Source organism: Paroedura picta, chromosome 4, assembly GCF_049243985.1.
Source record: "Paroedura picta isolate Pp20150507F chromosome 4, Ppicta_v3.0, whole genome shotgun sequence".
NCBI classification, from domain to species: Eukaryota; Metazoa; Chordata; class Lepidosauria; order Squamata; family Gekkonidae; genus Paroedura; species Paroedura picta.
The window spans coordinates 137,917,022-137,938,008 of NC_135372.1; the positions used below are offsets into that span (position 1 = coordinate 137,917,022).

Below are 20,987 nucleotides of genomic sequence, written 5' to 3' on the forward strand. Positions count from 1 at the left end.
ATAAAAAGGTAAAGGTATCCCCTGTGCGAGTACCGAGTCATGTCTGACCGTTGGGGTGACGCCCTCTAGCGTTTTCATGGCAGACTCAATACGGGGTGGTTTGCCAGTGCCTTCCCCAGTCATTACCGTTTACCCCCCAGCAAGCTGGGTACTCATTTTACCGACCTCGGAAGGATGGAAAGCTGAGTCAACCTTGAGCCGGCTGCTGGGATTGCACTCCCAGCCTCATGGGCAGAGCTTCAGACTGCATGTCTGCTGCCTTACCACTCTGCGCCACAAGAGGCTCTTATATCAACATACCATCCAATAAATGTTTAAAAAACTTTAAAAATATGTATAAAAATTAATTCATTCCCACCCATTCAGGAAATCCTTGATCTCTGAGGAGCTACTGGAAAGGATGCAGGCTGTTCTACTGTGGACAAACATGGCTACCCTCTGAAACCCAGAGTTCTTCAAGAATGCTATTTGGTACTGTCTTCAGGGCCCAGCCTCATCTCTGAGTTGAAGCTGCCGTAAAGGGAGACACTGGGTTGTCCCTTTGAAGGTAACAAGAAAATCCCAGTTCATACTGAACCAGTTGCAACCTGAAATTTGAAGTAACAGTTTTGTGCCTAATTCTAGCATGTCGTGTCATCTGTATTCAGACTGACTGGGATTTGACCCGACAGTTTTGGTTACTTTGACATCTGGCCTGAGTTCCTTCCCAAGCCTAGAACGGTGGAAGAGTCAATCAGTGGCTACAACCATCGTGACAGAATCCCAGAGCCAGAAGGCCTCAGCCTCTCTGCAATCTTGTTGGCCCTCCAGAGGAACTGGTTGGCCCCTGTGTGAGACAGGAGGCTAGACAAGATGCACTGTTGGTCTTATGCAGCAGGGCTCTTCTGATGTTCTTATGAAGGCCTGCACCAAGCTGATTGCACGTTGTATTATACCATTACATCTTGAGTTGGTTCTTTACAGCAGGGGTAGTCAACCTGTGGTCCTCCAGATGTCCATGGACTACAATTCCCATGAGCACCTGCCAGCGTTTGCTGGCAGTGGCTCATGGGAATTGTAGTCCATGGACATCTGGAGGACCACAGGTTGACTACCCCTGCTTTACAGCACCCCTCCCAGACGAAGGCACAGAGACTCTGAGATCCCCATTCCTACTCATATCTGACAAAGGAAGCTTTGATGCTCAAAAGATTATCCCTCAACAATCTTGTTGATTTCTACAGGACTTGGATCTAACCCAGTGCTGAAGTTGCTGCTTTTAAGACCAGTGCTGCTTTTAAGACCAGTGAAGATCTGTTCTGGGTAGATAGTCAGGGGGGGCTAAACAATGGCTCTCCTGATGTCCATGGACTACACTTACCATAAGCCCCTGTCAACATTATGCTTGCCCAGAGGGTTGGACCAGAAGCCATGGGATGAAATTAATTCAAAAGAAATTCCGTCGAAACATCCGGAAGAAGTTCCTGACAATTAAGGCTGTTCCTCAGTGGAACAGGCTTCCTCGGGAGATGGTGGGTTCTCCATCTTGGGAGATGTTTAAACAGAGGCTGGAGAGCCATCTGACGGAGAGGCTGATTCTGTAAAATTAGGCGTATTGTGAGTGGGTGGGCAGGGAGGGCTGTGCCAATGTTTTTCTCTTGTGGCCCTTTCTGCATGCCCAGGAGAATGTTGATCACCACTTTGGGGGCGGGAGTTGAATTTCCTCCAAGCCACACTGGGCAGGGGTTCTGGTTTGAGGAGAGACATCATCTAGGCATGGAATTGGGGTCACTGTGGGTGGGCAGGTAATTGTGAGTCTCCTGCATTCTGCAGGGGGTTGGACTAGATGGCCCTGGAAGTCCCTTCTAATTCTAGGAGAAAAAGAAAAAGAAGGAAAAAAATGAAAAAGGAGGAGGAGGAGGAGGAGAAGAAGAAGAAGGTGAAGAAGAAGGAGAAAAAGAAGAAGAGTTGGTTCTTATATGCTGCTTTCCTTTACCCGAAAGAGTCTCAGAGTGGCTGACAATCACCTTCCCTTTCCCTTCCCCACTACAGACACCCTGTGAGGGAGGTGAGACTGAGAGAGCCCTGATATCACTGAAGAAGGTTGGTTCTTATATGCTGCTTTTTTCTACCGAAGGAGTCCCAAAGCTGCTTCCATTTGCCTTCCCTTTCCTCTCCCCATAACAGACACCCTGTGAGGGAGGTGAGGCTGAGAGAGCCCTGATAATTCCTGCTTGGTCAGAACAGCTTTCTCAGGGCTGTGACGAGCCTAAGGCCACCCAGCTGGCTGCATGTGGGGCAAGAGCAGGGAATCAAACCCAGCTTGCAAGATTAAAAGACCACACTCCTAACCACTACACCAATGTTTTTTTTAATCACCGGGGACCGGTTAATGCTTGACAATTTTACTGAGGCCCGGGAGGGGGGTAGTCTTTTGCTGAGGGATGTCACCGCCGCCTGAGCCCCTGCTCCACTTGCTTTCCCGCCAGCACCCCTGACTTCCTGCCGCCCACTGGGGGGCGCTACCAGCAGCAGCTGTGCAAGGCCATTCTGAGGGGGAGCCCCAGCCATGGCGGCCGCCGGAGACCACCAAACGTGAGCTGGCGGCAGAGTGGCAGGGCAGCCCCCGAGGCAGAAGCCGGGGAAGAGCTGCGGTCCAGTACTGACTGATCTACGGACTGGTCCCAGTCCCCGGACCGGGGGTTGGGGACCACTGCACTACACCAAGCTGACTCCTGTTGAGGTGTTCCTGTGAGTTTGTGGAACTTCCTAAGTTGTGGAAGTTGGAGATGGCCTAGCTCGGGGACAACTGAGGCTAGAGGATTGTTCTTCCCCCATCAAGAAAAATTCCACATAGTTTGAGAGGCAACAGAACTTCTACTGGGCATCTTTGTCCCAAGACAAGCCAATGGGCCATTCCCTAGCCTGCGATCCCTAATTGGTTAGAACTTTTAAAAAGCAGCTGGGAAAGCCTCTGTCCAGGAGGTCCGGTACGTACCAAACGTGGATCTCCTGCCAGGCAAGGCCCCCTGGCGCGTCTGGAGGCTGTGCAAGACGCTGCTCTCAAAGTGCCCAGCAGTCCAAGACGGTGGCATCTCCGCAGGGCTGACGTAGGCCCCAGGGTAAGGGCTGGAATAGGATCCATTGACCGAGCGCACCAGAGCGTTGCCATACTGGTCACGGCCGCCGGCCCCTAGTAACAGCGGGCTCTGGTAACCCCCGTCCCGTCCGCCGTTCCCCCCGACCGGGGGGCTGTGCGAGTAGGAGAAGCTCGAAGGCGGATGGGGGCTGTTGGCGTTGAAGTGAGAGGCATCGGCACCCGCTGCCTGTGCCCAGCCCGGGTGGCCGCCCAGGTGGTGGCTCTGGTGGGCCGGTTCACAGCTCTGCAGGTAAGGCAGACTCTGCAGCACGGACGGCACGCGGCTGGTGGGCACGTAGACCGCCGGGCTGGGCGGCGAATGGAGGAAGTTGGTGGAGTCGTGGGAGTACGCCGACTGGCCGGGGTTGGGGGCAAGAGCTAAACTCTGGTACATTTTGTATCCTTCAAAGCCGGAGGACGACGGGGTGAAGCCGCAGCTGCCAGGGTGAGGTCAGGGCGTGTCCAGGGAGCGGGACATCGAAAGCTCAGCGGGATCTCGGAAGCAGGTGGCAACTTTCAAGTACCTGGAAACGGGAGAGGAGAGAGAGAAGATTCTGAGCATGGGGGGGGGGGACTTCTTCTCAACGGCATGTCCCTTGTCCAGAAAAGCTTGAAAGAGCGTGTCATTGAGTCACCACGGAGGGGTGGTCAGAGTAAGAGACCTTGAGAGGTGGCTGGTCATTGCCTAAGTCTGGACTTCCTCGGTGGTCTCCCATCCAAGCACGAACCAAGGCCAACCCTGCTTAGCTTCCAAAATCTTCCTTGAGAAGATGGGCACCAGAAGAGCAGGAGCTTTAGAGACTGACTCCCCTTTTAATGCAGCCAGCTCCTTTCTGCCCTGATCCATTTTTCCCCCGGCAGGAGATTAAGCCGTAGGAAAATGATCTCTTAGCTTAATTTTTTTCACACAAAAAACAAGATGCATCAGCTCCAATGCCACCTATCATAGAATCATAGAGTTGGAAGGGACCTCCTGGGTCATCTAGTCCAACCCCCTGCACTATGCAGGACACTCACAACCCTCCCGCTCATCCACTGTCACCTGCCACCCCCTTGAGCCTGCACAGAATCAGCCTCTCCATCAGATGGCTATACAGCCTCTGTTTAACAATCTCCAAATATGGAGAACCACCTGAATGCCACCATTCATTCCCACCTTTCTTCCAAGGAACTCAGGAGTTGCCCCATTGCTTCTTCCTAACAACCCTGTGAGGTAGGCCTAGACAAGGCAACTCCCAACCACACTCAGGACAGTTTTGAGGACAGACCTGTTGGGCCCATTCCACACATGTTGGATAAGGCCCTTTCAAAGTTCTGTTGCAGCTGGATCTTCCTGTGCAAAGCAGGAAAACCTCTCTCTCTAAGCGCATTAAAAGGGCCTTATCCAATGTGTACAGAATGGGCTGCTCAGTTCCAAACCGATGTCTGGTACTTTTCGTTCCACAAGACCACACCCTCTCTCTCTCTCATACAAACCCCCTCTTATAAGTAGACAAAGGGAACGCTAGACTATTTCCCCAAACTTTACTCCCTTGTAAGGTGCCTGTTTTTGGCAGCAAGTGATGCTGGCTCTCAAGGAGACCTGACAATCTTTGTGTGGCTTCCCCCTGAATGATTCTGTTACTTATTATTTATTAAGATCTGTGGTCCATACTACTGGTGCTGCCATTTGGAACCTACAATGCAATTTTGCATCACTTCCTATTTCGTTTTGGAGACTTCTGGTGGGTTCTGCAACCCAAATCCTATTGCATGTTTTAATTAACAGCCCATCTTGCTGATTGTATCGACTCATTCTGCGCATTCATGTATTTCTCTATCATATGGGATGCGTGCGGTGTAGCCAGGGGATCCTGAGATTGTCTGGCTGCCATCCAGGCAAGAGATGTTTGGAGATGGTTTGCCATCACTTGCCCCTGTGTTATGACCCTGGTTGTCCTTGGAGGGTCACCCTTCTAAGCCCTAGCCAGGGCTGACCCTGTTTAGCTTCCGATATCTTGCAGGACCAGGTTTGCCTGGGCTATCCAAGTCAGGTCTCACTCTGTGTGATCTGCCTTGGCAGACGCCAAATAATCAGAGAATCCTAGAGTGGGAAGGGGCCACGCAGGCCATCTAGTCCCACCCCCTGCTCAATGCAGGATCAGCCCCAAGCATCCAGGAGAAGGATCTGTCCAGCCACTGCTTGAAGACTGTAAGTGAGGGGCAGCTCACGACCTTCTTAAGCAACCCATTCCACTGCTGAGCTAGAATCCTAGAGTGGGAAGGGGCCATGCAGGCCATCTAGTCCCACCCCCTGCTCAATGCAGGATCAGCCTCAAGCATCCAGGAGAAGGATCTGTCCAACCACTGCTTAAAGTCAGCCAGTGAAAGAGAGGCTCCCCACCTCCTTGGGCAGCCCATTCCACGGCTGAACTGCCCAGACTGCGAAAACTCAACACCTATCTACCTACTTATTTAGATATTTATGGCCCCACCCGCCAATAGACTCCCTGTGGAAACAACCCTGCTGTTTTCAACCTGCCACCATGACTTATTCAAATTAACTTTCAAACTTAATTTTTTTTGTTTTAACTTTGTAGTTTATATAATTTTGTACATCGCCCTGAACCAGCTTCCTAGCAGGGCAGTCTAAAAAGCCAATAAATAAATAAATACCCCCCCCCCCAAATACCTAGCTGGTACCATTCTACACCTAGTTTAAACCCATGACTGCAGGTCCTATTCTCTGCTGCCAACAGGAACCTTTCTCTGCCCTCCTCTAAGTAACAATGCAAATTCATATGCAACGCAATGCTCACCAGGGTTGGGCCCCAGGTGTGTAGTAACAGCGACCAATGAAAGTAGAACAAAGAATATTCCCTGCCGTTTTGCACCGTTTAAGAACCACCACCTTCCTAAGGACATAAGTAGAATCTACCTAGATTGTCCTGAGCAGTCCAATTTTACACAGAAAAGCAGATACTGAATAATATAAGTCAACCGAGCTGACAAACCCACAACAGTTAAAAGCCTAGAAGATTTACTGTGTGTGTAGACCAGGCCCCCTCTGGAAGGGGTCTGAAGCAGCAGGACGTATGCCCTAGGTAGGACTCAAAATTTGCCCTCCACTGGAATACTAAGACGTCCCAAATTGAAATTGCCAGTCAACATCGGAATAAAGTATCGCAGTTATCGCATTTCTCCGTGAATATGAACCAGTAATATGTATTGCCCCAGCTAAAAGCAGAACTCTTGCCTAGGTGACACGTATTACTGGCTCATATTCATGGTGAAATGTGATAACTCTGATATTTTGTTCAGATATTGACTGGCAATCACCGAAAAAGACAGAGAAAACGGGATAAGCACACCTGGGACCCCCGTTCTGGTGGCTCCTATCTGGAATTTATGGATACTGATAAACTGAAAATTAGAAATATATTCATTTAATAAGAAAAAAATAGATTTTGGACTTCTTATTGTTCACGAGGAATCTACACTGTCCTTCCCCTCTGGAATAGGTCACCCAGTTTCCTGGCATGGAGGGTCCTTCTTGCAAATTCCATGCAGACTCACCGTGGGAAGCCATGGACTTTTTTTTGAGACCTCTCGGAAAAGAAGGACAATATCAAGCGACAGGGCTTTATTTCAAGGAAGCGTCCTTGGGACGCGGAGAGCAAATTGCTTTTTGGAAGGACTAGGGATTTGGGAAGTAGCTCTACTCGATCCGATACAATACGATAACATTTATTGTATATAGCCAAAGGCCATTACAAAAAATCGTTAAAAACAATATGGTACAAATACGAATAAAACAATATTCTCCAATATTGCGTACATAACATTGTAAACGAGGGCTACTGAAATATTTGGTGTATCAGGGTGGGGACTCCTGTAAAAAAGCTTTGGCTCGGATCTTCCTGACGGCCAGAGCAAAAAGTGCCACCCTATATGAAATATAGGGGGTCGACATCTGATAACAGATAGGTGACTTTATCAAAATCAGAAGTGGGGCGTGAGTTCGGTAGTAACTTGGCAAGGAATTTGCCCCTGGGTTCGGAGTACAGGGGACAAGCCAAAATTTAGTGGGGCAGGTCCTCCACTGTAGCTCTACTCAGTCCCAATAAGAAGGGGGGGCAACCCCATTATTTGGGTGTTTAATCATGTTTGCTATAACTCAGGCGGAACCCACTGGAGAAAACTGGGCTAGAGGCAACATACGTAATACTTTATGCCCCTGTGGCATAGTAAGGGCGTCAAAGTAGGTTCAAATCCCTGCTGGTGACGTGGCCGCTTGCCCGGTGACCCTGGGCTAGGTCTCTCAGCCTTGCAGGGTTGTTGTGAGGATAAAGCGGAGGAGAGGGAAAGGGTATAAGGCATTTGGGGTCCCCATTTGGGGGAAAGGGCGGGTTGTAAAGAAAGTAAATTAAGTTAAATCTGCTCCCCAATTGCACTGAGCAATACTTCTTAACCTGCGGTAGTCAAACTGAGGCCCTCCAGATGTCCATGGACTACAATTCCCAGAAGCCCCTGCCAGCAAATGCTGGCAGGGGCTTCTGGGAATTGTAGTCCATGGACATCTGGAGGGCCGCAGTTTGACTCCCCCATGTCATCCGGGATGTGGTTAATCGCCATTGCCTTAGATCCATGTTTTTAAATGGATAAGGCACATTTGAGGAAGTTTGGACTCCCCATGGCGATTCACCACAAATCGACCGGGAAATGGAACCTCCTTTTTCAGAAGCTGTATACCTCCGAAGGAAACAGAAAGACCAGGAGGGAATTGAGCTTGAGGCCCCTTGGCACCTTTTTAGAAGGGAAACCACATCAAGGCATGAGATTTTGGGTGCACACAAACTTTGTCAGATAGAGCAAAATGGAGTACCCCTAACCCTGACATATAGGTAGAGAGAGGGTATCCCCTCCCTTGAATCTACCAGGAGAAAACAGGGCTAGAAAAACCCATAGAGGTAACCAGATCCCAATAGAACTCCAGATCCAGAGACTTTTGAGGTGGGCAGCCGGGTCGGTCTGAAGCAGCAAAATAAAATTGGAGTCCAGCAGCACCTTTAAGGCCCACAAAATTTTATTCAGGGGGTGAGCTTCCTCGCTGCATGCACACTTCTTCAAGCAATGAAATGGAAGTCACCAGACTATATAAGGAGAGAGTTAATGAGCAGTAACTTAGTCTGCTTGCACTCGAAAGCTCACGCCTTGAATAAATCTTCGTTGGTCTTAAAGGTGCCACTGGACTCTGATTTTGTTTTGTTACTCTCTTCCGATATACGTACCCTGATTATTTCTATTTCATTGTCTGAGGAAGCGTCTAGGCCAGGGGTAGTCGAACTGCAGCCCTCCAGAGGTCCATGGATTACAATTCCCATGAGCCCCTGCCAGCATTCGCTGGCAGGGGCTCATGGGAATTGTAGTCCATGGACCTCTGGAGGGCCGCAGTTCGACTACCCCTGGTCTAGGCCCACGAAAGCTCACCCTCTGATTATAACTTGGTTGCTCTTAACGGCACCACCAGACCCAAATTTTGTTCTGGAACAACAGGCAATTCTTAGAGCAGGTTTGATAACCTGGAGAGCAGGTTTGATTCCTCACTCCTCTACATGTAGCCAGCTGGGTGGCTTTGGGCTAGTCGCAGTCCTATTAGAACTGTTTTCACTGAACAGTTCTGCCAGGGCTATCTGTAAGCCACTTTGAGACTCCTTCAAGTAGTGAAGTATAAAAACCAACACCTCCTCCTCTTCTTCTTCTTCCCATTACAACGGATGAAAATGCTCTGGGTTCTGACCAATTAATGGGGGGCAATGAAATATTAAGCCTGCCTGTTCCCAAGTTTAAGATCGGCACCATATTCCCATTCTTAAAATATCAAGGCAGGGATTATTCTTGGTCCCATCCTAGGTAAGGCTATGCGGAAGTAACAAGTCTGGCTCCTACCAAAATACCCCGAGGGCTTTGATCCCTAAAAGATGTACTAGGAAGGAAAATGCTTTGAACTGGGGGGGGGGGGGTTGGTTTTGAAAGGGAAAACTGTAAAGCACATTGAAAGGGCATTATCCAAAGTGTGTGGAAGGGACAGGAAAGCCAAGTAGGAAGGGAATTGGGCTACTAATCACCTTTCCCCCTGCAATATGCCAGAAGATCTAAGCTGGAGTCCAGAGTCAACTTTAAGAGGAAGTTTTATCCAATGTATAAGTTTCCCTGTGCATGCACATTTCTCAGACTTCTGAAGAAGTGAGGATGCCCACGAAAGCGTATCCCTTGAACACAACTTTGTTGGTCTTAAGGTTGCTTCTGCTGCTTCTGACCCCCTCGGCTACACGTCTGAATCTAATGTGCAGGATGTCTAGTCTTCTGGTCCTCGGGGTGGCCCAGGTCCCCGAAAAAGCGCATTTCTGAGATCCCCACTTAACTTTCTATTCCCAATAAAACTCAGAAATGGGTGATCGCCAGACTACCACGGCAAAAAACGGCCAGCTCCTTCCCCCTTCAAAAAAATCTCTTTCCAGCCTTCGGACAGAAAAATAGTCAAAGCCGAAGATCCAGGTTCGAATCCTGATCACTCCTTTTCAGATTTATTGAGGCCTGGGGAAGAGAAGGCCTTGCTGGAAATTCGGGATAGAAAACTCATTCTTGAACTCAAAAGCATTTCATTTTTTTAAAAAGGCCCTTTGGCCAAGTAGAAGTTGCTTTCAAGTCGCCCCAAACAAGGGATTCAATTTTAGGCACGATCTATCATCCGCCCAGCAAGATCGGTTCTAAGAAACTTTTAACGTTTGCCTTCGTTTTAAGGGTATTCGATTAGATCTCTGGGGAAAGTCCTGCAAATTTACTTCCACGAAACAGTCAGAGAGATCTCGGGCGCCCGGATCACAGAGCGAAAACTGGGATCGGGGCCGGATGGCTGATACTCGCCTGCTTCATTTATTTCATTATTGGATTTCTGAGCTGCCCCTCTCCAAAGCGTCTGGGGGCGGTTTACAACACAGAGGAGTAAATCTCCGTACAAACAAAACATTCAAATGTTCAAAATTAATCTAAATAAAATACTACTCGCTCGCGGGGCTTTAATGGGCTCCTACTCGGAAGTAAGCCTTCTCATCTGCGGCTTCCACCCCCCCCCCCCAAGAGCGCCGATGGACTCCTGGCACCCGGGAGGCCCAAAGCGAAGCTGATACGGAAAGTCCGCCGGGTTCGAGTCCCGTATTTCCCTCTAAGGAAACCGCAGGATCCAAACAGATTTTACAGCTCGATCCTCACGCACGATCTCTGCCGGGGATCATTTCTCCGGAAGGGCTTCCCAGTAAATCCCACTGAATGACCAGCCTTCCGTGCCCCCCTCCCGGTTTTTATTTTGGAGAAATAAAGTTGGGGCGCTTTTTTTGGTGGGGGGGGGGCGTGAACTGTGCACTTACTTGGGAGCAAACCCACCTCAGACTTGCACGCCTCCCTGCGGTTTTCAACAAAGGAAAAGGGCTGCCAAACCGAAACTTCATAACTGGGAAGAGAATTCCGTGCAAATATAATTGGGCTCAAGTTTTTGCTTGTAAGAGCTGGGCGGGCATAGAAGGGAAAGTCTTTCGGAAAGAGCTTTTAAAAAATAAAGCAGGATTTTGAAAGAGCCCTTGGGTGCTGTTTCAGAGAAGGCGGGCGGGGAGGAGGGGGAAGAGAGAGAAGAGAAGGAATCTGAAAATATTACAGCTTTGAGTCCAGGGACTCCTTGAAGCCCAACAACTTTTCTATTCTGGGAATAAGCTTTCGTGTAATTGAAGAAATGGGCATCCAAACCCCCAAAATTCACCTTTTTTTTGGCCATTAAGGTGCCCCCGGACTCAAAACTTTGTTCTGCTGCTTCAGACAAACACGACTCCCCCCTCCTCGCATCTCTAATTTTTTTTTAAGGGGGAGGGGGTTTAAATCAGCCAACCCTTAAATCGCAGGGTGCCTTATCAATCGCCGGGCTTCGGAAAGCTAATCGAATCTCTCCCACCGCGCCTCGCCTCGCCTCCCAAGCGGCCCATTATCTGGCAAGATAAATTCGCCTAGAAAAAAAGATAAGTTCTCCACGGACTCACTCACAAGCAGACAGACAGTCATACTTACGTCGCGACGGGCAAGCGGAGCAATCGTGCATGGTGAGGCGGATCGGGTTTTTTTCCCTCCCCCCCCCCAAAAAAAAACTCCAACCAGAAAATCCCAGCAAAAAAAGGGGGGGCTGATTTCAAGCTACCCCCCAAGCCAAGCTTTTAAGGGCCAGCCCGCTCTTTGAAGCCAGAGCGCTGTTATCTCCGATTCTCCCCTCCCTTGATAGCTCCCCCCTCCTCCCTTGATAGCTCCTTTTGACCCGATTCTCCTATCTCGCCTTAACTAGCTCCTCTCGCTCCTAATCTCGGCCTTAAAGTGATTCCCTTCATCTGCGGCTCGGCCCCTTAACTGCGGGGAGGGGAAGGCAAGGGGGGGGAGAGAGGGGGGCTGCGTCACGTGGTCCCCTCCCTCCCTCCCTCCCTCCCTCCCTCCCCGACCAGACTGGGTGGCTGCTAGAAGGGAGGGGTAGGAGTCCAAGGAGCCCCGGGGCGGCCCCCCTAAGGGGAAGGTCTGCGATTCTCTGGTTTGCCTGTGGATCTAGGGCGACGGTTTGTGTCGATTCCTCGGTCCGCAGCCCTTTTTCCTGGGAGGGAGGCAGGCGGCCGGGGGGGGGGTGTTAATCATTACCACTGGCTGCCAATCAGAGGCGGCCTTTCGCTTCAAGGATTTCTGAACGCTTAGACGTTTTGCCCAAGAATCTCAAGGCTGCCGCGACCTTCCCCGTTTGGATTCCTGATCCGCGTTCACTTAAACATCTCCGAGCTGGAGACGATGGACGACCGCGCTCCTACGCGCCCTTACTCGGAAACAGTCGCGCTCAAATCAGCAGGGTTGACAGCTGATGGACACTGCGGGTGGAAAGAAGCTAGGATCGGGCGCAATTTTTCCTTCCTTCCTTCCTTCCTTCCTTCCTTCCTTCCTTCCTTCCTTCCTTCCTTCCTTCCTTCCTTCCTGTTTCTTTCCCCGATCTTTCCCTTTCCTTTAAGTTTCATCCCATTTGCAAGGTATTTTCTTCTGATCCCACCCACGAGTTGAAAACGGGTCGGTTTTTCCGAAAGGTTTCGTTCGGTGTAGGAGGAAACAACAACAAAAAGAACCCATCTCTTCACATGTTCTTAGAAACCATTAATAATTTGATTTGCTCCCAACTCACTGGAAGTTAAACTCGAAGCCGTTTCAATAGCCAAGGGAACATCCTTTGTGTGCAGGGAGGGGTGGCCTGAAAATCAAATAAATAAATAATATGTATCTTCTCAGCCATCTCCTCCATGAATGATATGATGTTTTCTTGGAGAAGAGAATCAAGTCAGCTTTGAGATGTAATGTGGCTGGTTGCGTGTATAAGCATTGTTATTGTTCAGCGGAGAAAATATCGAACACACCATTCTGTTGTCTTTTTAAGGAAGCAGATTTTTGGTCAGCTACACATCTTGGATCCATACTTGGGGACGAACATCCCTCTTCACAGGAACGACATGCTTTTTGAAAAAAAATTAAGAAATAAAAATCTGATATTAATGTGCGCCACTGAAAACCCCTCCCCAGCTGGAAATCCTGAGCTCTGAAGGTGAGGGAAAAGAACGTGTCAATTTCAAAAGAATAGGTCAACTTGTCGATTTCAAAAGGACGTGTCAATTTCAATCGCGTGGAAATTGTTGCTCTCGGCTCCCCGCTTTTAACCGGGACCGATCCAAGACAGGTCTTCGGGAGCTGTTAAAGAACCTCTTTCTCTTTTTAAACCTCCAGAGGCCCGAGGTGGCCGCCTCTCTCCTCCCGAAGGGCGGTTCGAAAGATTATTATTCTTGTTTAAAGCATCGTTTTAGTCGTGCTAAAGAAGAGCTGCGCCGTATTAAACGATTCTAAAAGTTCCTGGAGAGGATTTTTAGGGATTGTGGTCTCTACCCCGTGTATAGCTTGTTGAAACAAGGAATTTTGCGTCATTTAATGTGCCGCTTAAATGAGTCTCTCTTCTAAGTATCGGCCCGTGCGATTGTGCGTCGTTTGCTGCGGTTTGGATCTTGCGTTGTCATTTTGCATCGCTTAATGGGTCGTGTCCACTACTCACGACTTGCTTTCACGTTCCGATTTTAGCCCCCTGGTTGCCTCTAGCGCCCTAATTCCTATCGCGTGTCCCATCCGTGGATCGCAACGACTCCCGCTGCGCCATGCGCTTTGGATCCGTCAAAGAAACGGACCAGATTCCTTCAAATGAGGGCGACCCATTGGCCTGGAGCGGTTGGGATCCCAGGATCCCGCGGTGCGTCGGCGGCAGCGCAGGGACGGGATCGCCCATTTACTTGTTCTGAAGAAAGCAAGCCCCGTTTCCTTTTAGAAACACGGGTCCGATCGGATCAGCGCCGTTAATATTGATGACGGTTCACCGCCCCCGGGTCAAGTTTATATCGTCATTTACGAGGTCGCGTTGCATGGTTCGCCTGGCCTGCTAAGTAGAAACACGCCGGGAAGGACTTGCGAAGAAACCTGGTTTCTTTCACAGCCCGCTGACTCGGCCTTAAACCCGGCCGAATTCGACCTCCGCAATAGGGGTGCCAACTCCAGGCTATAAAATACCTGGAGGTTTTGAGGGGGAGACCCGGGAAGGGTGGGATTTGGGGAGGGAAAGGATCTCAGCGGGTGATAAAGGCCGCGGAGATTCCCCGGCCCTTTTCCCCAGGGGAATTGACCTCTGCCGTCTGGCGATGAGTTGGAATTCCGGGAGATCTCCAGGCCTCACCTGGAGGCTAGCAACCCTCCTTCCGGGCACAGTCAGATAGCAAGGGGCCCTGATTTCAGTGACATTGGCTTGGCCACAGCGCCGCTTGGAAGGAAGTTTCATGGACTTTGTGGGGGAATTTTACATTCAGAGCTCAGCTCAGGCGAGAATGGGGAATTCCGCGGGGGGGGGGCATTGTTAGGTAGCAGTCAAAGTTGCTTAAAGACTGATTTCCATGCTTACTACCCTGAAATACCCACCCACTTTTCAACAGCTTTATTTGTTGTTTTGGGTGGGGGTGTCAAGCCACTTTCAAAGTGCGTTTCTAGCTGGATTTTGCCGTGTAAAACAGGAAAAGCTGTTTCTAAAATGCACGGAAAGTGATTTATCCAGCAGGACTCTGCAGGGCTTAGGGCGAGGAAAACAGACCACGGTATTCATATTTGACTGATTCAACAAGCAGTTAAACTGGAGTACTGCATATTCCTTAAAGCAAACCAAGCACAAGTCTTTGTGCTGCTTGTCTGCTCCCTGTCAATCCAAACTGAGGAAGGAACTCAATGAGGACTAGCCCCTTGTTGATTCAGGCGGGGAGCCATGTTGCTCTGTAACCCCAGAGCAAAGTTTGAGTCCAGTGGCCTAGTGGCTACAGAGCCTTGAACTCTAACCTGGAGGACCGAGTTAGATTCCCCCACTCCTCCTCTTTGCAAGGGGGGGGGGAGACCTCCAGGGAAGACCGGCCAGGCGATGGGGGGGGCACCTCTCAATGCTTCTGGTTCCAAAAAAGTAAAGCCCTTCCGGGTCCTCGCAAATTGTCTCTAATTGGATGGCATTTTGGGGGGTGGGAGTGGTAAGGGAAGCTGCATCTAGGAAAAAAATAGGGGGGGGGAGACACATTGGGATATTCCCAACCTGACCTGGTTCACAAACGTCAAGGAAATCAGATTCCATTTGAAACGACCTTGAATAAATGCCCCCCTCCCCCATCGAAGGCTTCAGTTAAAAAGCAAAGTTCGGGGGACAGCTCAGGTGTTCAGCTGGTGTAAAAACTAGCAAGGCAGGTAGATAAGCGGCGGAGCTACGTGGGGGGCAAGGGGCCCAACTGTTGGAGGCAGAACTGGGAGATTCAGGTTTGAATCCCACTCTCTCTAACAGGGAAGCTCGGATGGAATGTGCCAGATCTGTCCTGTATGGCTGATTCCATGGATGTCCTGCAGGGGGCATCGGAGGAGATTTGGAGTTAGGCATATTTTAATTGCTCCCCCCCCCCCGCCCCGCCCCAGAAGATCCTGATTGGCTCATTTGGAGACTTCCTGCTTTTTTTTAAATTAATTTTTATTTTCCAAAAAGATAGAAACAAGACAGATACATATAATAAACATTAGTAAAGCTATTATTTAGACTCTAAACATATTATAATAGTAAAATCCACTCCTTTCCCCATATATTTTACTTTCTTAAATAGTTCAAATAAGGACCCCATTGCAGACTTCCTGCTCCTTTGAGCACACTTCCTCCCAAATCGCCTCCAACAACAGTTAGCTAAACTGTAAAGTTGTTCCTCTCCTCAATACAACTTTTTATTCTTTAAGCAGTCAGTGCTGCAACCTCCTTTGCGTGTTTAACCTCTGACTGGTTCAAGGCATGCTGGGTGACCTTGGGCCTCTTCCCCCCCCCCCCATTTCTTTATAAACTTTTAATGCGGCCTTTCCGGGAAGATGCCCCTGGGGGTTACTAAATGTATTTAGTTATTAAAAGCTGTCAATTAAAACCTTTGCCCACTGTTAAGAACGCACCACCCATGGCTTTAGAAAAAAAACAACAGCTTCCAGACTAAACTCAGATGGGTGCAACACATTTTGAGTCCAGTGGCACCTTTGGTCAACTGATGAAAGATCATCCTACCTCAAAGGGGATGTCAAGAGGAGAATAATCTAAGTCACTTTCATTTGGGGGTGAAAAATGGAGTATAAATGAAGCGAATAAGTAATCAGTGTTTTCAAGGAGGCATGTTTATACTTTCTGGGCCCATCATGCTGCAGGCCTGGAATATCCATTAGTAATATTTTCAGGCAGCAGATAAGGGGGGCTCTTTTGGAGGGGCTCCATGGTAGAGCATCTGTTTAGCATGCAGGAAGTCCTAGGTTCAATCCCTGGGACTGCCAGTTCAGGATCAGGTGGCAAGTGGAAGGAGAGCCCTCTTTATTGTTGGGAGAACTGGTCCCATCCACACAATATCTGGAATAGCCTGGAGCACCTTGCCCCACAAAGAGATATTCACCCCACACTTGTAGTTATCCAAGTCACCTAAGTCATCTTCAGGACCCTGCCACTACTTCCTTCAAAGGATTGGGAGGGATTTCTCCATTTCCTAAGAGAAGTATGGACCACTGATAGCATGCAAGTCAGTAGAACTCAAGTCAGTAGGGACCACTGAGAGAACCCAAGTCAGTAGAACCCAAGTAAGCATGGACCACCAATGGAACCCCTCAATAGAACCCAAGACCATGGAGGGAACTCAAGTCAGTAGAACCCAAGTCAGCTTGGACCACTGAGGGAACCCAAGTCAGTAGAACTCAAGTCAGTAGGGACCACTGAGGGAACCTAACCTAGTAGAACCCAAGTCAGTTGAACGCAAGTCAGTATGGACTGCTTCAGACCAACACAGATGACCACTGAATCTACCTCCAGTACAGCAAAGTTCAAGGCTAGAGACATCTTGAATCACAGAACCATAGAGTTGGAAGGGGCCTCCATAGTCATCTAGTCCAACCTCTTGCAGAATGCAGGAAACTTGCAGCTACCTGCCCACTCACAGTGACCCAATTTCATGCCCAGATGATTCCCCCCCCCAAAAAAAACCCATAAAACAAAACAGAATCTTTGGCCAATCTGGCCTGGAAGAAATTTGCCTTCTGATTCCAAAATGATGATTAGCATTTCCTTGAGCATGGAAGAAGGGGCTACAAGAGCCAAGCATGGACACAATCCCTCCTGCCCACCCACTCACCATTTGCCTATGTTCACAGAATCAGCCTCTGTCAGATGCCTTCCAAAGAAGGAGAACCCACCACCTCCTGAGGAAGCCTGTTCCACTGAAGAACCACTCTAACTGTCAGGAACTTCTTCCGGATGTTTAGCTGAATGTTCTTTCAACCCTTTGATTGTGGGCCGACCCTCTGGGGCAACAGAAAGCAACTCTGCCCCATCAATCTATACCAACCAAATTTTTATTCTGGGCAGAAACTGCTTCAGACCCGCACGGCTGCCCACCTCTTGGCAGCAGATCCAAATTCGAATCCAGCCGGCCCCTCGAAGACCAACCAAGTAGGAATCAGCTCGAAAGGGGAACACCCAGAATTCAACTTGGTTGGGCTTGAGCTTGTAGTCAAGTTTTAGTCTGCTGCCTAGAAACGTACGTGATCGAACCGAAATTAATTCTTCTTCTACACCCTGCGAGGCCGGAGAGGGGCAGTGGGGGTGGGATCTAGGGATGTTTTCGGCTGCAGACCCCCTTTGGGGAAGCAGAGGAGACCTGGCTCCTTCAGTGGCCTCGGCGTGGGGGGTCAAAGTCTCCGGGAGGATTAAAGGAAACCGCAGGACAGGCCGGGATCCAACTGGTGTGGCTTCGCACGACCAGGAACAAGAGCAGCGAAAAGATCTGCAGAAGTCTGCTATAAAGCGGCCACCGTTCAGGCCAGCCTGCCTGGACCTCCTTCCACACACCTTGGAGCATGCATGCCCTTCCCAAAGTGCATTTTGCAGCTGGATTTTCCCGTGCAAAAAAAGTAAAACTAAAAATCTGCCTTTAAAGTGCACCGGAAAAAAGGATTCAAATGCCCGCCTAAAATACTTCTCTCTCTCTCTCTCTCTTAAAAAGAAACACACCCACTTCCCTACACAGATACGTTTTAAACCAGGGGTAGTCAAACTGCAGCCCTCCAGAAGTCCATGGACTACAATTCCCAGGAGCCCCTGCCAGCGAATGCTGGCAGGGGCTCCTGGGAATTGTAGTCCATGGACCTCTGGAGGGCTGCAGTTTGACTACCCCTGTTTTAAACCCTCCTTGCAGGGAACATAGCCACGCAAGATGAGCGAACTTGGCTAGAAAGTTTCTCTCCGGTTCTGCAGTTCCGTGGCAAGGCGCCCTGTGGGATCCAGTGGGGTCTACTCTTGAGTAACCAAGCAGGAGCACAATAGGCACCTTGGACACCAACGGAGATTTATTCAAGGCGTGAACTTTCGTGCGCATCAATTTTTGTGAGTCTTAAAGGTGCCATTGGACTCGAAGTTTGCGGTTCAAAGAGCCGGTTTATGGAGATTATTAGAGGGGAGGGGATTAATATCGATAAACGACCGATGTCCCGCCCTTCCAAGGAGCTTTGATGGTATGCACTGGCCTTTCTGCAAGTCCCCCTTTCACTCAGAGCATTCGCCTTGGCTTGAAAAGTGTTATCAATTAATTCCTGGTGCCACCCCCCCCCCCCCCGCCCCTGGAGGCTCACACCGAATTCACAGCAGGGTTGAAAAGCACTAAAAAACTAACCTGCAACTTTAAAAAAAGGGGAAATCTCAGTGACGCCTAGACTTAAAAGTGGAAGACTCTCTCGGGACTCGTCTCTTGTGATGCTCGGAGAGCAATTGACCGCCTCGAATCCCCGGGAGCTTCTCTGGTCTGCACATAACTGCACCGCGTCCGTTTCCCTCCGGCTGACTATGACCGTTTCCGCACTGGGAACTTTACTGCCCTAGCTCCGATGCAGGAGCACAAATCAGGGGCAGATGAGGTGTTCCATGCCAAATGCTCACCCATGTGGGTGCAGGAAGAGGTGGGCTAACCTGCCACGACTAAAACTCCAGCCTGCAGCCCGGCATGAAACCTCCAGTGCGTAAACAGTCTATGCGCCTTCGACAGGGTGCTTGACCGCCTCCCGAGGCATGCGCACCGACTCAAACGGAGCGCAACTCTCTACGCGCAAATCAGGGGTTCTCTTGATGCGCGGGGCCAGTGTCCAGCCGCCTGGATGGGCGTGCACGCACACGACAGCTGATGCCCGAAACAGAACACGTGTGGTGCCCCCCTGGCTCCTTTCAGACCAACCAGGTTGGGTTGGAGGCGTGAGCTTTCATGCGCACGCCCTGGTTCCTCGGGGTCAGACGTTGGAAGTGATCCTTACAGGTTCATCCTTACAGGCAGAGGGTGAGAATAATGAGCATGAAAGCGGGCAGCAGATCCCAAAGATAAATCGGGACACTGGCCCTTGGGATTTGTTTGCTCTCACTTGGGACTGAATTGCTGGGGAAGCGTTTGGGGTTCAATAAAAGTGCCAATGTAGGAGAATAATGAGTGGGTGCAGAATCAGTTGCTGGCAGCAGGTCGCTGCTGGGATGTCACCCCTGTGCCTTGGTTGGTCTTAATGGTGCCACCCTGCCCAAAAGGCCTTCTGCTGCTTCAGGCCAACAGGGCCGCCCTCTTGAACCCAGAATAAAACTCTGTCGGTCTTCAAGGTTGTTCTCCTGTTTAAGAAATGTTCCCTATCCTGATTAACTCTGCCCTTCCTTCCTTCCTTCCTTCCTTCCTTCCTTCCTTCCTTCCTTCCTTCCTTCCTTCCTTCCTTCCTTCCTTCCTTCCTTCCTTCCTTCCTTCCTTCGCTAACCCTCCCTCCTTCCCTTCCCTTCCCTTCCCTTCCCTTCCCTTCCCTTCCCTTCCCTTCCCTTCCCTTCCCTTCCCTTCCCTTCCCTTCCCTTCCCTTCCCTTCCCTTCCCTTCCCTTCCCTTCCCTTCCCTTCCCTTCCCTTTTATTTTATCAAAGGATGCAAACCCAAAATATTCAAGAGGGCTTTCCTGTGTGGGCCATCGGTTAAGGCTGTACTAAACATTTCACCAAGACACTTGAATAAAGTTATCTGGGACAGAGGTCTAGGCAACTGGGTAGAGTTTGCTACAAGCAGGATACTCCTTATGTAATTTTTGCAACATTTAATGTTAGGACGTACACTTTGTTTCAGTTCTGTTAGGCCTTGGGGGTCGGTTCTACAACCCACATTCTATTGTCTTGTTCACAGAATGTCCTGTCCTGTCCCTTGTGCTGGCTGTGTAATCCTCCTTGAGCCCAAGAGATAAAGGCGGACTATAAATAACAGGAATGAATGTTTTTTTTTTTTAAAAAAAAACCAAGCTGGGATTTAAGAGGAGAAAGACAACTTTACTTGGGAGCAAACTCTGTCACTTTCAGTGGGACTTAATTCGGAGTTAAGTCCAAAACGACTTAGAGCTTGCTCCCAAACGCCTCCTTATGCAGCTGATCTCACTGCTGAACTACTCAAGACTGTGAAATTTTCCCCTCTGCTATCTAGCTGCTACCATTCTACACATAGCTTAAACCTGCTACTGTGGATCCTCTCCTCTGCTGCCAACAGGAACTGGTCCCTGCCCTCCTCCAAGTGATCTTTCAAATTCTTCGAGAGAGAGCTCTCCTGCCCCCTCTCAGCCTCCTCTTCTCCAGGCTGAACATTCCCACGTGCCTCAGCCTGGAGAAGAGGCCAACCTCAGCTCCTCTCTTGCCTTGGAAACCCCGAGATAGGGAGCCCTGGGCAGGGGGGGGGGTTGATGAGTTGGTTGTGAATCAAGGGCACCTTTCCAGTTCCCATAATTCAATGAGAAAGGCAGCTCCCTCCCCCCACCCCAAAATGCTAGGGCATCAGTTGGTTCCTTACTTGTAAGATCGGGCCCCCCTTCCCCCCTTCCCCTCTCAGGGCTGTATGCAGTGCTCCCTGGTCCCCTCCCTGGGAATGCCGCCGATGTCAGGTTGGTTGAGTTGGACGGTGTATTTGTTTTTGTAGGATGTTTTTATGCATTAGGGGTCTTATGGGTTTTTATATGTTGTTACCCACCACGAGCCTTAGAGGAGTGGCTGGCTATAAATTGAAGTAGTAGTAGTAATAATAATAATAACTATAATAATAATAATAATAATGTGTTGTCAGCCATCTCACTGACTGTGGTGTCCGGAACTCACTGAGATTTATCCCTGTGCGAATCAGGTCTAAGCATCCAGTTATATGAGCTGAAGAAGAGAGA

General features: G+C 49.6%; 1 protein-coding gene across 2 annotated transcripts in view; it reads right to left on the reverse strand.

Moving 5' to 3' along the window:
- GATA5 (GATA binding protein 5) overlaps nucleotides 1–20,987 on the reverse strand; it is a 61,419-nt gene that overhangs the window by 27,963 nt on the left and 12,469 nt on the right. Inside the window, exons 1-2 of one of the 2 annotated variants that reach the window (XM_077335794.1) lie at nucleotides 11,213–11,744; nucleotides 2,978–3,642 (exon numbers count right to left, since the gene is read on the reverse strand). In XM_077335794.1, the coding sequence (XP_077191909.1) occupies nucleotides 2,978–3,512 (535 nt within the window). In that variant the 5' untranslated portion in view covers nucleotides 3,513–3,642; nucleotides 11,213–11,744. Of the gene's footprint in view, nucleotides 1–2,977; nucleotides 3,643–11,212; nucleotides 11,745–20,987 lie in introns of those variants that run through there. The other variant, XM_077335795.1, reaches the window with a different exon arrangement.